The following is a 16,222-nucleotide window of genomic DNA, read 5'->3' as shown; positions in this document are numbered from 1 at the left end:
GCCCATGCACCTAGAGCCCACGCTCCACAACAGGAGAAGCCACGGCAATGAGGACCCTGTGCACCACAACAAAGAGTAGCCCCCACTCGCTGCAACTAGAAAAAGCTCTCACGCAGCAACAAAGACCCAACACAGACAATAAAAATAAATAAAATAAATTTATTAAAAAAATAATAAAAATAAAGACAATGGAGAAACAAAACTAGAAGCCTTGGTCCCAGAAGACCACACTAGCACAAATTGCCTACCTGATTTCTTTCATGTGAAAAAAAAGTTAACTATTTTTATATTCTATATATTTTATATTAATCAATGGCTATTCTGGGGTTCTCTAATAAATACAAATGAACCTAATTTAATGATACACTCACTCCCTACTGAATATATCAAATTTCTTGGTTTACAAAGTCCTATCAACTCTCACAGTTTCATCTCCATTCACTCTCCTCTTGTTTTATAATCTAATACTATTAAGTTGCTTACACTTGTATATACATACATATATACATACACAAACACACACATGCATGCGCGTGCACACACACACTTTTATACCATGTTATTTCTTACTTCCATCCTTTGCTCTCACAATTCCTTGTGCACACACACCTCTACGTGCCAGACTGATTCTTACTTATCCTTTAAGTCTCAACTCAAGCATCATTTTCTCAATAAACCTGCATATGAAATTCCCCTTCCCTTAATACCCTGAAATGCCATGGCATCATGAGATTACATACTGAAAATATATGTCTGTTTAATTAGAAAATGAGTTCCCCAAAAGTTTGAACTCTATACATTTACATTCCCCATGTATATAAAAATGTCTGGCAAAGAGTTGGCATTCAATAAATGTGGACTAAAATTAATTGAATCCACTTCTGCAAAAGCGCAAGTCAGAAACTTTAAGCAGCAGCCTGCATCCAAGCATTAAATACCAGGCACTGAATGAAAGAAGCATATGTGATACAATTGGTACTCTTCATTTACACAACAATGACACCTGGACCATTCTGTACAACTCTCCAGCCTCCATTCCCTTTCTATTAATTTTGTTGCTAATTTTCACTATTATTCACTCACCTCACCACTTAAGCATGATTTCTGTTCCTCTCTCCCCATGCTATGACCTAGGTTCTCTTGATAATTTTAGTTTCAATCCTCCAACCTACCTTGAAAAACTCATAAACCATCAATGTGCCTCTTGACCTAAAACAGCTCCCAGGACTCTTCTTCTCATGTACAGACATCATAATTAACCACACTCCTAATTCCATCTAACAGTCAAAACCTAAATATAGAACCAAGACACAAAAGTGCCATCAATAAAAACATATGTTAATGTACATATTTTATATACATATATAAAATATTATATGTATATAAAACATACACATGTAAGCTCATATATGTATAATATATACAAGATGTGTCTTATATGTAAAATATAAAATATGTATATAAATACATATATTCCTAAAAGGTACTTGAGGACTTCTGCACTGACCATGAAAAAATAAATGCCACATCAGACAAGAAATATACAGAAATGGACATAAAAATAGAAAATATAAGAAACTGTTTTTAGACATTGAATCTCAGTTGTGCAAGACTGTGATCCCTGAGAAAAGGGAAACAAACGAGATGAGTGCTACAACTACACGCTACTGCTTTCTGCCTGGTGGCACTTTCTAGACCATGGCACAAGGCACGGTAACTCAAGCCCAATATGACAATCTCACTAAGCTAAGAAAACAGAATTTTAACTTTGTGATGGCTGAGACAGAGTATCCATGAAAAGGGAGCTACACAGAGAAAGAACTCCAGAAAGCTATATGAGATCCCTGCAGTCTTTAACTGAATACCAAACTGAACATGCTTAGCATACAAGTCTACAAGGATAGACAAAAAATAATTACCATAGAAGGAACAATTATTAGAGTGCTATAAGTAGAGAAATCCCCAGAGCCCACAAGGACTAGAAGACTTTCTAGCTCCCACCAACCAGAACAGAGAAATTTCCTTGAATACCTAGGGCCATCAACAGAGAAACCACTAAGATCACGCCTTAGCATGTCTTAGTAGTAATGGTTACTGTAGATGCACACAACCAAAACGTAAACACCAGCCTTAAAAAGTACTAAGCTAATATACAAGTAACCTACTCCCCGCCAAAAGAAAATTCAACACCCTTGAAAGGAAGACAACAAACCCAGTAGTCACACTATAGCTTTCACAAGGTTTAACACCTGATTAGAAATTACTAGACATTTAAAGCAGGAAAATGTGAACCAAAGACAAGAAAAAGAATCAGTTAATCAAAACAAAACAAGAAATAAAGAGATAATGACATAGCAAACTAGGACTTTGACACTGCTGTTGTAAATACAACCAAGGAAAGGAAAGCATTAACAAACAGGAGGCAAATTGAAGATATAAAAATGACCCAAATGAAACTTCTAATGATGAAAAATACAATAACTAAAATGAAAACTTTAATGGATGGGGATAACAGCTAACTAGATGTTACAAAAGAAAAGGCTAGTGAACTTTAACCTAAAGCCACAGCAATAAAACCTATCCAAACTAGAGCACAGAAAAGGCTACAAGAAAAGTAAATAGAGGTTCAGTGACCTGTGGGACAGTATTAAGGATACCAGCAGAATAAGAAGGGACAGAAAAAACATTTCACAGAACAATAACCAGAAAGTTTCAAAGTTGATGGAAACTATGAACTCATAAATCAAAAAAGCACAATGAACCCAAGGCAGAATAAAGATGAAAAAGAAAAAAAAAGTATAAAGACATATCATAATTGATTTGCTTTTTAAAAAAAAGGTAAAGAAAAAACTTTAAAAGCATTCAGAGCAGGAAAAAATATTACATACAAAGGGAAAGGGATAAACATGACTACAAATTTCTCTCATTAGGAACAATGTAGAGCAAAAGAGAGTGGAACAACATTTTAAAGCGCAGGAAAAGAACTATAAACCTAAAATTATCTATCAAGGAAAAACACTGTTTAAAAATGAAGACAAAACAAAATAAATGTTCAGACAAGCAATCACTTAGAGAATTGTCACAAAATAAGCCCCAGTAAATTTAAGAAAATTGCAACCATATCAAGCATCTCTGCCAATGCTGTGAGACTAGAAATCAAGTACAAGAAAAAAACTACAAAAAACACAAACATGTGGAGGCTAAAGTATATGCTACTAAAAAACCAATGGGTCACTGAAGAAATCAAAGAGGAAATAAAAATACCTAGAGACAAATAAAACTGAAAACATGATGATTTAAAACATACAGGACCAGAAAAAGCAATTCTAAGAGGGAACCTTATAGTAATACAAGCTTATGTTGGGAAACAAGAAAAAACTCAAAGAACCTAACTTTACACCTGAAGAAACAAGCAAAAGAAGAAGAAACAAAACTCAAAGTTATTAAAAGGAAAGAAACCATAAAGATCAGAGCAGAAATAAATGAAATAGAGACTGAAAAAAGCAACAGAAAAGATCAATGAAACTAAAGACTTTTCTTTAAAAATATAAACAAAATTAATAAACCTTTATCCACATTCATCAATAAAAAAAGAGACATGGTCCAATCAGGAATGAGAAAGGAAAAGTTACAACAAACACCACAGAAATACAAAAGATCACAAAAGACTACTAAGAACAACTATATGCCAACAAAATGGAAAACCTAGAAGAAACAGACAAATTCTTAGAAAGGTACAATCTCCCAAGATTGAACCATGAATAGAAAAATATGAATAGACCAATTACCAGTAATGAAACTGAATCAGTAAAAAAAAAAAAAACAAACAAACAAAAAATCAAACTCCCAACAGACAAAAGTCCAGGACCAGATGGCTTCATAAGTGAATTCTACCAAACATTTAGAAAAGAGGTTAACATTTATCTTTCTCAAATATTCCAAAAAAACTGCAGAGGAAGGAACACGTCCAAACTCATTCTATAATGGCGGAATCACCCTGATACCAAAACCAGACAAAGATATCAAAAAAAAAAAAATTACAGGCCAATATCACTGCTGAACATAGATGCAAAAATCCTCAACAGAATATTAGCAAACTAAATCAAACAATGCATTAAAAGGATCATTTACCACTGTCGAGTAGGATTACCCCAGGGATCCAAGGATTTTTCAATATTTGCAAATCAATGTGATACACCACATTAACAAAGTGAAGAATTAAAACCATATGATCATCTCAGTAGATGCAGAAAAATCTTTTGATAAAGTTCAACATCCATTTATGATCAAAATTCTCCAGAAAGTGGGCATGAAGGGGACATACCTCAACATAATAAAGGCCATACATGACAAACCCACAGCTAACCTCATGCTCAATAGTGAAAAGCTGAAAGCATTTCCTATAAGATCAGGACCAAGACAAGGATGTCCACTTTTGCCACTTTTATTCAACAGTTTTAGAAGTCCTAGATACAACTGGACAAGAAAAAGAAATTAAAGGACCCAAATTGGAACTGAAGAAGTAAAACTGTCACTGTTTGGAGATGACATGACACTATACACAGAAAATCCTAAAGACGCTACCAGAAAACTACTAGAGCTCATCTATGAATTTGGTAACGCTGCAGGATACAATATTAATATACACAAATCTGTTGCATTTCTATACAATAACAGTGAACTATCAGAAAGAAAATATAAGAAACTATCCCATTTGTCACCACATCAAAAAGAATAAAATATCTAGGAATAAGCCTACCTAACAAAGTAAAAGATCTGTACTAGAAAAAATATAAGACACTGATGAAAGAAACTGAAGAAGACACAAATAGATGGAAAGATATACCATGTTCTTGGATGGAAAGAATTAATATTGTTAAAACGACCATACTACCCAATGCAATCTACAGATTCAATGCAATCCCTATCAAATTACCAATGGCATTTTTCACAGAACTAGAACAAATAATTTTAAAATTTGTATGGAAACACAAAAGACATCAAATACCAAAAGCTATCTTGAAAAGACCAGCAGAACTGGAGGAATGATGCTCCCAGACTTCAGATTATACCACAAAGCTACAGTAATCAAAACAGTATGGTATTGGCACCAAAGAAAAAGACACATAGATCAATGGAACAGGATACAGAGCCCAGAAATAAACCCACACATCTATGGTCAATTAATCTATGACAAATGAGGCAAGAATATACAATTGAGAAGACAGTCCCTTCAATAAGTCGTTCTGGGAAAACTGGATGGCTACACATAAAAGAATAAAATTGGAACATTCTCTAACACCATATACAAAAATAAACTCAAAGTGGATTAAAGACCTAAATGTAAGACCTATACTATAAACTCCTAGAAGGAAACATAGGCAGAACACTCTTTGATAGATATCACAGCAATATATTTTTGGATCCATCTCCTAAAGCAAAGGAAACAGAAGCAAAAATAAACAAATGGGACCTAATTAAACTTAAAATCTTTGGCACAACAAAGGAAACCACCGATAAAATGAAAACACAACCTACTAAATGGGAGAAAATATTTGTAAATGCTATGACCAATAAGGGGTTAATACCCAACATACAGAAGCAGCTCATACAACTCACCATCAAAAAAAAAATCAAATAACCCATTAAAAAATGGGCAGAAGAACCGAAAAGGCATTTTCCAAAGAGGAAATGAAGATGGCTAACAGGCACATGAAAAGATGCTCAACATCATTAATCATCAGGGAAATGCAAATCAAAACCACGAGATATCACTTCACACCTGTCAGAATGGCTATCATCAAAAAGAATACAAATGACAAACAATGAGGATGTGAAGAAAAGGGAAACCTACTATACTGCTGACGGGAATGTAAAATGGTGCAGCCACTGTGGAAAAGAGTATGGAGGTTTCTCAAAAAACTAAAAATACAACTACCACATGACCTAGCAATTCCACTCCCACGTATATACCCACCCACCCACCCCAAAAAAACCCACTAATTCGAAAAGATACATGCACTCCAATATTCACAGCAGCATTATTCACAATTGCCATGGTATGGAAGCAACCTAAATGTCCATCAACAGATAAATGGATAAGGAAGATATGGCAAATATATACAATAGAATAATACTCAGCCATAAAAAAGAATGAAATTTTGCCATTTGCAGCAACATGGATAGACCTGGAGATTATTATGCTAAGTAAGTCAGAGAAAGACAAATACTCCATGATATCCCTTATATGTGGTACCTAAAAAAAATACAACAAACTAGTGAATAAAACAAAAAAGAAGCAGAATCACAGATATAGAGAATAAACTACTGGTTACCAGTAGGGAGAGGAAGGGAGAAGGGGCAATATAGGCATAGGGGATTAAAATTAAGGGTTATTATGGGATTATATGAAATCATGTCTGTGAAACTTTTGAAAAGCATAAGGCACTATAGAATTTTAAAAATCTTTCATTCAACTAAAAAAAACCAGAATGAATGAATAAATAAATAAGAATACTAAAAAAACAATCCATATGAAGCTAGGAAAAAGAAGAGAAAAAGGAATACAAAACAAATGGGACAAATAGAAAAGAGAATAGAAAGATGGCAGATAAACTCAAACATACCTGAAATTACATAAAACATAAATAATCTAAACCAGCACTATCTAATAGGATCTTTCTATACCTACACCACGCAATATGGAAGCCACTAAACTATCCATATGTGTCTGCGAACACTTAAAAAATTTGGCTAGTGAGACTGGAGAAATGAACTTTCAACCTGATAAAACTTTAAAAAAAAAAAAGACTTCAATAAATTTTAACTAAAAATTTAAAAGTCAGTATGGCTATCATATTACATAGTGGAGAAAATCCTCTAATTTAAAAGGAAGAAATTGATAAGCTAGATAAAAAGCAAAGCCCCAAATATAGACTGTGCACAAGAAACATACTTTCAATATAAAATAAAGATATATTAAAACTAAAAGAATAAAAAAAGATACACCATGAAAACAAAAAGGCTTTATTTATTAATATGAGACAAAAGTAGACCTTAAAGAAGAATATTATCAGAGATAAAGAGAAACAGTTCATGATATCATAAACATCAATTCATCAAGTAGATACAACAATCCTAAATGTGTATGCACCTAACAAAACTTCAAAATACATGAGGCAAAAACTGACAAAACCAAAAGAAGAAAAAGACAAATCTACAACACAATTAAAGATTTTACTACTGTTCTCTCAGTAACTGACAGAAAAGGAAAACAGAAAATCATTAAGAATACACATGACTTAGCACTATAAATAAACTTTACTGAGTTGATATTCATAGAACACTACAACTCACAACAGCTGATTATACATTCATTTCAATTACACAAGGAATTTTCACCAAGATAGAGCATAAGCTAGGCCATAAAATTAGTCTCCATAATTTTTTTTAAAAAAACTAAATTATACAGAGTATGTTCTCTGACAACGACAGAATTAAATTCAAACTCAAAAACAAAACTGGTTAAATCCACAAATACCTGGAAAATTCTAAAATTACAGGTTACATATATAGTCTGTAAGGTTAAAAAAAAGTAACAAAACCAATTAGAAAATATTTTGAAAAGGATAACAATGAAAAGATAACACATCAAAATTAGTTAGATGGAGATACAACAGTGCTGAGAGAAAAATTTGTAGATTAAATACCCATTAAAAAATAAGGAAGATTTAGAATCAAGGACCTAGGTACCCACTTCAGGAAGCTAGAAAAAGAGCAAATTAAATACAAAATAGGTAATAGGAAAGAAGTAATAAAAAGACAGTGGAAATCAATAAAATAGAGAATACACAAACAGAAAATCAATGAAAGTAAAAGGCAATTCTTTGAAAAGATTAATAAAATTGATTAACCTAAAACTATACTGACCAAGGAAACAGAAAATAGAAACAGCCAAAAATCAGGAATGAAAGAGGGGAGATAACTAAAGATTCAACAGACATTAAAAGGACAATGAGGGAATATTAAAAACAAAACTGACAAATTCAACAATTTGGATGAAATAAATTCCTTGCAAACCTTAACTACCAAAACTAACCCAATAATAAAGAGAAAACATTTAATACAGATATTAAAGAAATTAAATCTGTGCTTTAAGCATCCCACAAAGAACTTCAGGCCCAAATAGTTTGACTAGTAAGTTTTAACAATGATTTAAGGAAGAAATCACACCAATCTTGCACAAATGCTTTTACAAACAGAAGAACAGGGAATATTTCCTAATTCATATGTAAGGCCAGCATTACCCTTACACCAAAACCCAATATCTTTCATAAATACAGATACAAAAATTCTCAACCAATTGTGGGCAAATAACATCAGAAAAAATATATATATATAATAAAATGTATATGTAAATATATATAAATAAAATATTTTATAAATAAACAAAAATGACCAAATAGTTTATCCCAGAAATTCAGGTTGCTGTAACATTCAAAAATCAACCAATGTAATTCTCCATATTAACAGAATGAAAGAGAAAACCATAGGATTATATTAATAGATGCTGTAAAAGTATTTGACAAAATCCAATGCTTATTCAAAATACCAACTCTCAGAAAAAAATTAAAATAGATGAGAATTTACTCAGCCTAAAAGGGCATACATAAAAGCCCACAGCTAACATCACGCTTAAAGGTGAAAGATAAATGCTTTCCACTTAAGATAAGGAACAGGTAAGGATGTCCACTCTCACCACTTCTATTCAACATTATATGAAGTCCTAGCTAGTGAAATAAAACAACAAAAAATTAAAATGAGATAAAAGGCAAAGAGACTAGAAAGAAAAAAGTGCCTTTATTCACAAATAACATAATCATATACTAAGAAATCAACTAAAAAAAGCTACTAACACTAGTACTTGTGAATTTAGCAAGGTGACAAGATACAAGGTGTATTTACAAAAATCCATTGTAAATGTATATACTAGCTGCAAATAAACAAAAAATAAAATTTATTTTTTTAATTCCATTTCCAACAGCACCCCCAAGAAAATAAAATACAAAAAACTCTACACTGAAAATTCTAGGAGACTGTGAGAGAAATTAAAGAAGACTTAAAGAGATAGAGAGAGATACCACATGCATGATGGATTGGAAGACTCTCTATTTTAAGATACTAGTTCTCCCAAAACTGATCTACTGATGCCAAACAATTCCAATCAAAATATCAGTAGATGCTTTTGTTGAGAGTGTATTTTGGAAATGAAAAGAACTTGCAGTAGCAAAACAATTTTCAAAAAGAACAAAATCACAGAACTTATACTACCTTATTCCAAGACTTACCCTAAAACTGCAGTAATTAAGACTGTGTATTTACTGGCCAAGGAGAGTCATGCAAGTCAGAAGAATAGAACAGAGCCTAGACATTAACCCACAACTATATATACTCAATTGTATTTAAAACAAAGGAGCCTAATTCAAAGGTTAGCTTTCTCAACAAATGATGCTAGAACAAGTGGAAATCCATACAGAAAACACTAGACTCTCACACTTACTACATACTATAAACAAAAATTAAGTCAAAATGAATCACTGATAACAGTTGATTGAACCTGGTGTACCCCCAAAAAAAATAAAATAAAATAAAAAAAAAAAATGAATCACTGATAAAAAAGCCAAAACTACAAAGCTTCTCAAAAAAAACACAGGAGAAAATCTTCACAACCTTGAGATGTGCAAAAATTAGGACATCAAAAGCAGTAACTAAGAAAAATTAATGATAAAAGAAAATAATTGATAAATTGGACTTCATAAAAGAAAACAGAATGGCCAATAAAGACTTAAAGTAATGCTCTACATCATTGGTCTTCAGGGAAATATCACATGAAATATTACTACACACAAAGTAGGATGGCCAAAAAAGTAAAAAGACTGAGAATGCCAAGCACTCACAAAGATGTAGAATAACTGGAACTCATATACTGCTGGTAGGAGTGTAAATGGTCCAAACACTTTGGAAAACAATGACGTTTTTCCAAGAGAAAAACACGTCCACAAAAAGACTTGTACACAAACATTCATAGTAGTTTTATTCATATTAGCCACAACCTAAAAAACAACCCAAATGACTTTATTTATTTATTTATTTATTTTATTGGCTTTCTTTTTAGTTGCGGTGAGTAGGGGCTACTCTTCGCTGTGGTGCACAGGCTTTTCATTGCCATGGCTTCTCTTGTTGCGGAGCACGGGCTCTAGGCGCGTGGGCTTTAGTAGTTGCAGCACTTGGGCTCAATAGTTGTGGCTCATGGGCTCTAAAGCGCAGGCTCAATAGCTGTGGCGCACGGGCCCAGTTGCTCCGCGGCATGTGGGATCTTCCTGCAGCAGGGATCGAACCCATGTCCCCTGCATTGGCAGGCGGATTCTCAACCACTGCACCACGTAGGAAGCCCCCCAAATGACTTTGACAGATAAAATAAGCAAGCAAATTATGGTATAGTCATTCACTAGAATACAGAAATAAAAAGGAAATACTGATAAATGTCATTACCTGAGTTGAAAAACCATTACTTCGGACTTCCCTGGTGGCGCAGTGGTTAAGAATGCGCCTGCCAATGCAGAGGACATGGGTTCAAGCCCTGGGAAGATTCCACATGCCATGGAGCAACTAAGCTTGTGTGTCACAACTACTGAGCCTGCACTCTAGAACCCGGGAGCCACAACTACTAAGCCCATGTGCCACAACTACTGATGCCCGAGCACCTACAGCCCATGCTTGGCAATAAGAGAAGCCACGCAATGAGAAGCCCACGCACTGCAACAAAGAGTAGCCCCCACTCACCACAACTAGAGAAAGCCCGTGCACAGAAACGAAGACCCAACGCAGCCAATAAATAAATAAATAAATTTATAAAAAAAAAATTATGTCAAGCCAAAGAAGCCCAACACAAAAAAGATTATATTACAGAAGACCCTTGAACACGTAGGGGTTAGAGGTACTGACCCTCCACGCAGTGGAAAATCCACGTGTAACTTTATAGTTGGCAGTCCATATCTATGGTTCCACATCCACAGGTTCAACCAACCAACTGCAGATCATGCAGTACTATAGTACATATTTCTCGAAAAAGATTCATGTATAAAAGGACCTATGCAGTCCAAACCCATGTTGTTCAAGGGTCAATCATATAAGAATATTTATATGAAATTCTAAAACAGGGAAAACTCATCTATAGTGTGCTAATGCAGACCTACAGGAGGAGGGAGGGTGAGGAGGAACTGATTGCAAAGAGCCATGAGGAACTTTATGGGGAATGGAAATGTTCTATATCTTAACTGACAGGTTTAAACAGATGTATTCATTAAACAGTACACTCAATATAGGATTATTTTATTATTTGTAAATTATACTTCAGTAAAGCTGATTTTAAAAGTTAAAAGAAAAAAAAAATAAAGAGACCTTGACATTCAAGACACGCTTTCCAGCCTCACATGGACCCTCAATGGTTCCCAGCAATTCATTTGCTTCTTTTATGACCTAAGCTGTTTCAAATCTACACTATTTCCTCAATCCTGCCATTCTACTTCTACTCTCAAGATGTCTTCTCAGATGATGATTTTGCCTTCTACTTCACAAAGGAAACAGAGAACATCAAACAGAAACACCATCAATAATCTGTTCCCCTTCTTATTTATCTGCTACCTCCTCATTTAACTGTATTTGTATACAACTTTACTACTTCCCTGCTAGCTCAGAAGAGAAAGTGATCCTACTTCCCATCTAAGGTTACCCCTTCCCCTGGAATTTTGCGCACCCAAACTTAGAATTCTTCTCAATACTATTTATCCTTCTCTCCCTAAAAAACTTTTCTCCAAAAGACCTCCCAACCAACTGGATGCCCCTAGCTATTGTTCTGTTTTTCCTCCCCTTCACTGTCAGTACAAGTTTCTCTTTTCTTCTTCAGTCAACCTCAATGTGACGTGGGCACTGAGCCCCCATTCAAACTACTCTCTCTAAGGTATATGTTATACAACTTAATAGGTATGTATAAATGTACATGCTATATGTTGCAACAAAAAGACTAATGTATATTCCAGAAAACAACAACAAGAGCAACAAAGAGGACAGTGTGTCTCTAATAAAGGGAAGCAAGTACCCTTAATCAAATGACATAAATGTTTAGTCACCCTGGCAGATATATCCCCATAGGATGGGGATTCTTAACCTGTGATCCTTGTGTAAACTCCTAAGAGTTTCACAAACTCCACTGAAATACACAACTTTGTATATAAATTTCTTTTTGAAGATCACTTTTATCAGATTCTCAATGGGGTCAGCAACTCAAACCCACAGTTGTGGAAATACTGCCTCTACCTTCTTTTCACTTTAAGATTTTCTAACTCCCTTTGCCCAGTTATATCCCCCCCAGAAATCTTTTTCCATATAATACTCCTACCTTACAAAATATGCTAGATACTCGATAAAACTATCTAGCTGTATTTCTCACTATGAATTAAGACACTGCATTCTCATATAAGACAGGCTTTCATGAGCCAATTATCATCTCAGGGTACACTGCCAAAAATTTAATTTCTGAGACTACAAGAGGGCCAGACTGTGAAATATGATGATTCAACTGAGAGTATAACCCTCTGAAGATCGTACCTAGGAGTCCAATTATCCCTAAACATCTCTACCTCATCACTCATTAAGCACAACATACCTTCCTCTTCCTGAAAATAAGCACAAGGGTTTGGCCTGCTTTCCTTTCCTCTGTGAATCCTCTCACCTCAGACCTGGCTACAGACACAGCAGACCCAGCATTCTCTTCCTTTTTATCTCAAAGATAAATACTTAAAAACAACCTATTTTAAAGACTTAAATGTTAATTTCTATGAAAAGCAAACACAGGTAACAGACTCTGAAATGTCTTGGCACTCTTTTCCCTTATTTTACAGTACTACTCTTTCCTGCTTCTCCTTCTAATATTCCAACTATTGGATTGGCCCAAAAATTCGTTCAGGTTTTTCTGTTACATTTTACAGAAAAACCCAAACTTTTCGGCCAACTCAAAACTTCTACTTAATACCTTTTACTTCCTGTCTGGCTCCTCAGTATTGGTATTCTTCTTTCTTTTCAGTTTCCCTAGGCAATTCAGCCATTCTAATGGCTTCAATGAGCAATGATTCTCAAACCATATGTTCATCCTCTTACCTTTATCTATAACCTAAGATCCATATTTCTACCATTTCCTGGACATCTCCAAGTAGATGTCTCCCAGACATTTTCATATCCTAACTAGTAATATTATCTAAATTCTCATATACATTTTAGGTTCCCACATGTTTTTCCTTTAAATACAATTTTTTCAAGTAGCTGCTTTGGTTAGTTCTAGTATATACTTACTGATGAACTGTCAGTTGACTCGTTTTTTTCACACTTTTGCTTCTTGCTCTTTTTTTTCTTCTCTTTTTTTACTTTCTTTGAATGCTTGTCTTTTTTCTTTTTCTTCACAGAGTGTTCCTATAAATAATCATTTCAAATAGGTAAGGATTTAGTTTTAGCTTACTTTAAAAGGAAGTACTTTGAGGAAAAGAAAGATCTATGTTCCAAAAAACTTTAAATCTTTCATGAAAGGAGACAAGGAATATGACTAAATAAATCACTTCTTCTAAGAAACTGTAACACACTTCTGTAATATATGCACTACCAATAAATCATATAGCTAAAATTTCTTAGAAAAATATGAGGAATATTTTAATTTATTTGTAGATACATTGACAGAAAGTCAAATAAACACGTATATGTCAAATAAACACATATGTGCACAAACATACATGTGTGTATGTATATCTTCTTCAACGGGTCCAAAAGAACTTATAACATTATATATATTTATAGAATATATAAACTGATATAGTTTAAAGAGAATTTTACTAGCCACATAAAATATAACAAAATAGCATAACTGTGGGAAAAGAAAACAAGGATTGAGACAACTCCCCTTAAAACAAAAGAAAAAGAAACAAAAGCATGACATTACACTTGAAATGCATAACTTTTTATATCCATAAGCCTGCCACAAGTGGGCTAGAAATTTGAAGTTAAGCTTTCTACCAGCCAACTCAAAATCTTTCCAATGTCATAATGTCCAAAATATTAAAACACACTACTTTGGCCAGAGAGATAAAATATTCAGTAATACCAAAGTGACACTCATTCTGTAACTTGTAAAAATAGTCTATAAAGTTGCTCCTCCAATATTAAATTGAATAAGTGCAAAAAAAAAAAAAGAAAAAAGGACAGATAAGCTTACATCAAGTAAACCTGTTAGTATTCACCTGTGAGATTTGTTCAACTCGCTTATTCACATCAGGTAGCATCCATGTTTCCTCACCTCGAAGTCGTTTCAGTTCTTTACACCTCGCTTCCTTTTCAAAATTGGCTTTAGCCTAAAACAGTGAAGAAAAAAAAGTTAACAATTAATCCACCTGCTTTTCACAGAAAAGCAAAACAAAAACTTCTCCCACTTTCATGTAAGGCTCACCAGGAATTTGCTTCTACCAAAGTGTAAGAAAGATTTAAGAAACAAACAACTCTCCTTCCACATTACCAATTGCATTACGATTTACCAATCTCTACTGAAATGAGCCACCAATCAAGGACAGAATCCTGGGACCTATTGTAGACCCTTCCCTCTCCCTAAAGCTCCCTACCTTAAATATGACTTGAGTCTCTTTTTCCTTCACTATCCCACTGATACCACCTGATACTTTTGTAACTGTGAGGAGACTGACCTCCACACCTTCCATATGAAATGCCCATACCCCTCTACCCACAATCCCAAAATGTTTCAGGAAGAATCGCCTTTCTAAAAACAAATGATCATATTGCTAATTTTTATTCATCTTTCAACAACAGTCAAAGTAAGATGTTCCTAGGAAGTTGTTCCTGCCTTTCATTCTCTCCCTAAATTTCAAAGCTGGGGTTGGTCCTTTTCAAAACTGTACACAGCTCTACTACACGATTTATCACAGCTTACAAACTCTAATCTCTCCAAAAACTGCCTGAAATATCACGGATGAAGGATATTTATTATACACATATATTACATATGCTGAAATCAGGGAACAATACCAACCTTTCCCTTAAGACATATTGCCCTCTCTTCCCCTGTAAAATCTGACTGTAGTCATGATTCCTTATCCCTGTCTCCTATACCGGCTCCTTCTCATTTGCATTTAAACGCGTTTTAAACTGTTCCAGCTTAAATAAAACAAAAACCATCACTTGTTTCAACCTTACATTGTTCTCCAGCTACAACTTTTCCCCTTCATTGCCACACTTCTTACATCTTGTCAGCTAATTCAATAGTACAGTTTACTTCCTCCATTCTTTATGTTATCTCTACGCATCTCAATCTTAATGAGAAAAACAATGCTTCTCAACCTTTTTCGAGGGGCTAAATTCTCTGGCCCTCCTGTCTCAATCCTTGTTTGGATCACTAAGGGTTTACAATAAGCCGATAACTGATATAAATACTTTAAAAAGAGAATAAAATGGTTTACTCTAATGCGCCTTACATGTGTTCCTGAAAACGGAAAATTTCATTTTGGATATAGCAAGAGCGAGGACTGAGGCTGTAAAACACGCAGAGCGAGTCGTTATAACTGGTGGAGTCCCTCAAAAGTGCGCAGCCCAGGTGATCAGATGGTAGAAATGTCAAGAATGGATGATATAAAAGATAAGGAAATTCAGAGAAAAGAAACAAGTCTTCCTGAAAAGAATATGAGCAACTGGAGCCTGCCAGAGCATCTGGGAGGCAGAAGATATCCAAGAGTTTGCTGGCATCCAAAAGGGAGACATCAACCCACACACAACCAGATAAGGTGAGATACTGAGGGAGTGAAAGAAGAAAGGGTGCGGGGAGGCAGAGGCAGAAGAACCAGAGGCGTGGCTCCCAGAAAGCCTCCACTCTCTCAATTCTAAATAGTTCCCAAGGCCCCAAAACTGAGGTACCTGTCGCAATACCTCGGTCCTGGCAATCCGGGTCTGTTCTTCACGCTCTTCGATGCTCCTCTTACTTTCAAACCCACCAGTCGCAGCCGCCATAGTTGTTTTCGTCGTAAAGCTAGAAAGCCTCAGTTTACGACTGTCGTAATTTAATAAACAAACCAGGACTTCCGACTAGGAGGAGGAGGGGCGCGGCTCCACCAACAGA

General features: G+C 34.7%; 1 protein-coding gene across 1 annotated transcript in view; it reads right to left on the bottom strand.

The window, feature by feature from the left end:
- CWF19L2 (CWF19 like cell cycle control factor 2) overlaps positions 1 to 16,181 on the bottom strand; it is a 146,564-nt gene extending 130,383 nt beyond the window's left edge. The window contains exons 1-3 of the mRNA XM_057748615.1: positions 16,021 to 16,181; positions 14,343 to 14,453; positions 13,408 to 13,524 (exon numbers count right to left, since the gene is read on the bottom strand). Coding sequence (XP_057604598.1) covers positions 13,408 to 13,524; positions 14,343 to 14,453; positions 16,021 to 16,113 — 321 coding nt within the window. The 5' untranslated portion in view covers positions 16,114 to 16,181. The remainder of the gene's footprint in view (positions 1 to 13,407; positions 13,525 to 14,342; positions 14,454 to 16,020) is intronic.
- Between the last annotated feature and the right edge of the window lie 41 nt (positions 16,182 to 16,222).

The sequence above is a fragment of the Hippopotamus amphibius genome, chromosome 9, assembly GCF_030028045.1.
Source record: "Hippopotamus amphibius kiboko isolate mHipAmp2 chromosome 9, mHipAmp2.hap2, whole genome shotgun sequence".
In the NCBI taxonomy this organism is placed as follows: domain Eukaryota; kingdom Metazoa; phylum Chordata; class Mammalia; order Artiodactyla; family Hippopotamidae; genus Hippopotamus; species Hippopotamus amphibius.
Note: the sequence above shows the minus strand (reverse complement) of the source record. Positions and strands in the feature narration are given on the sequence as shown.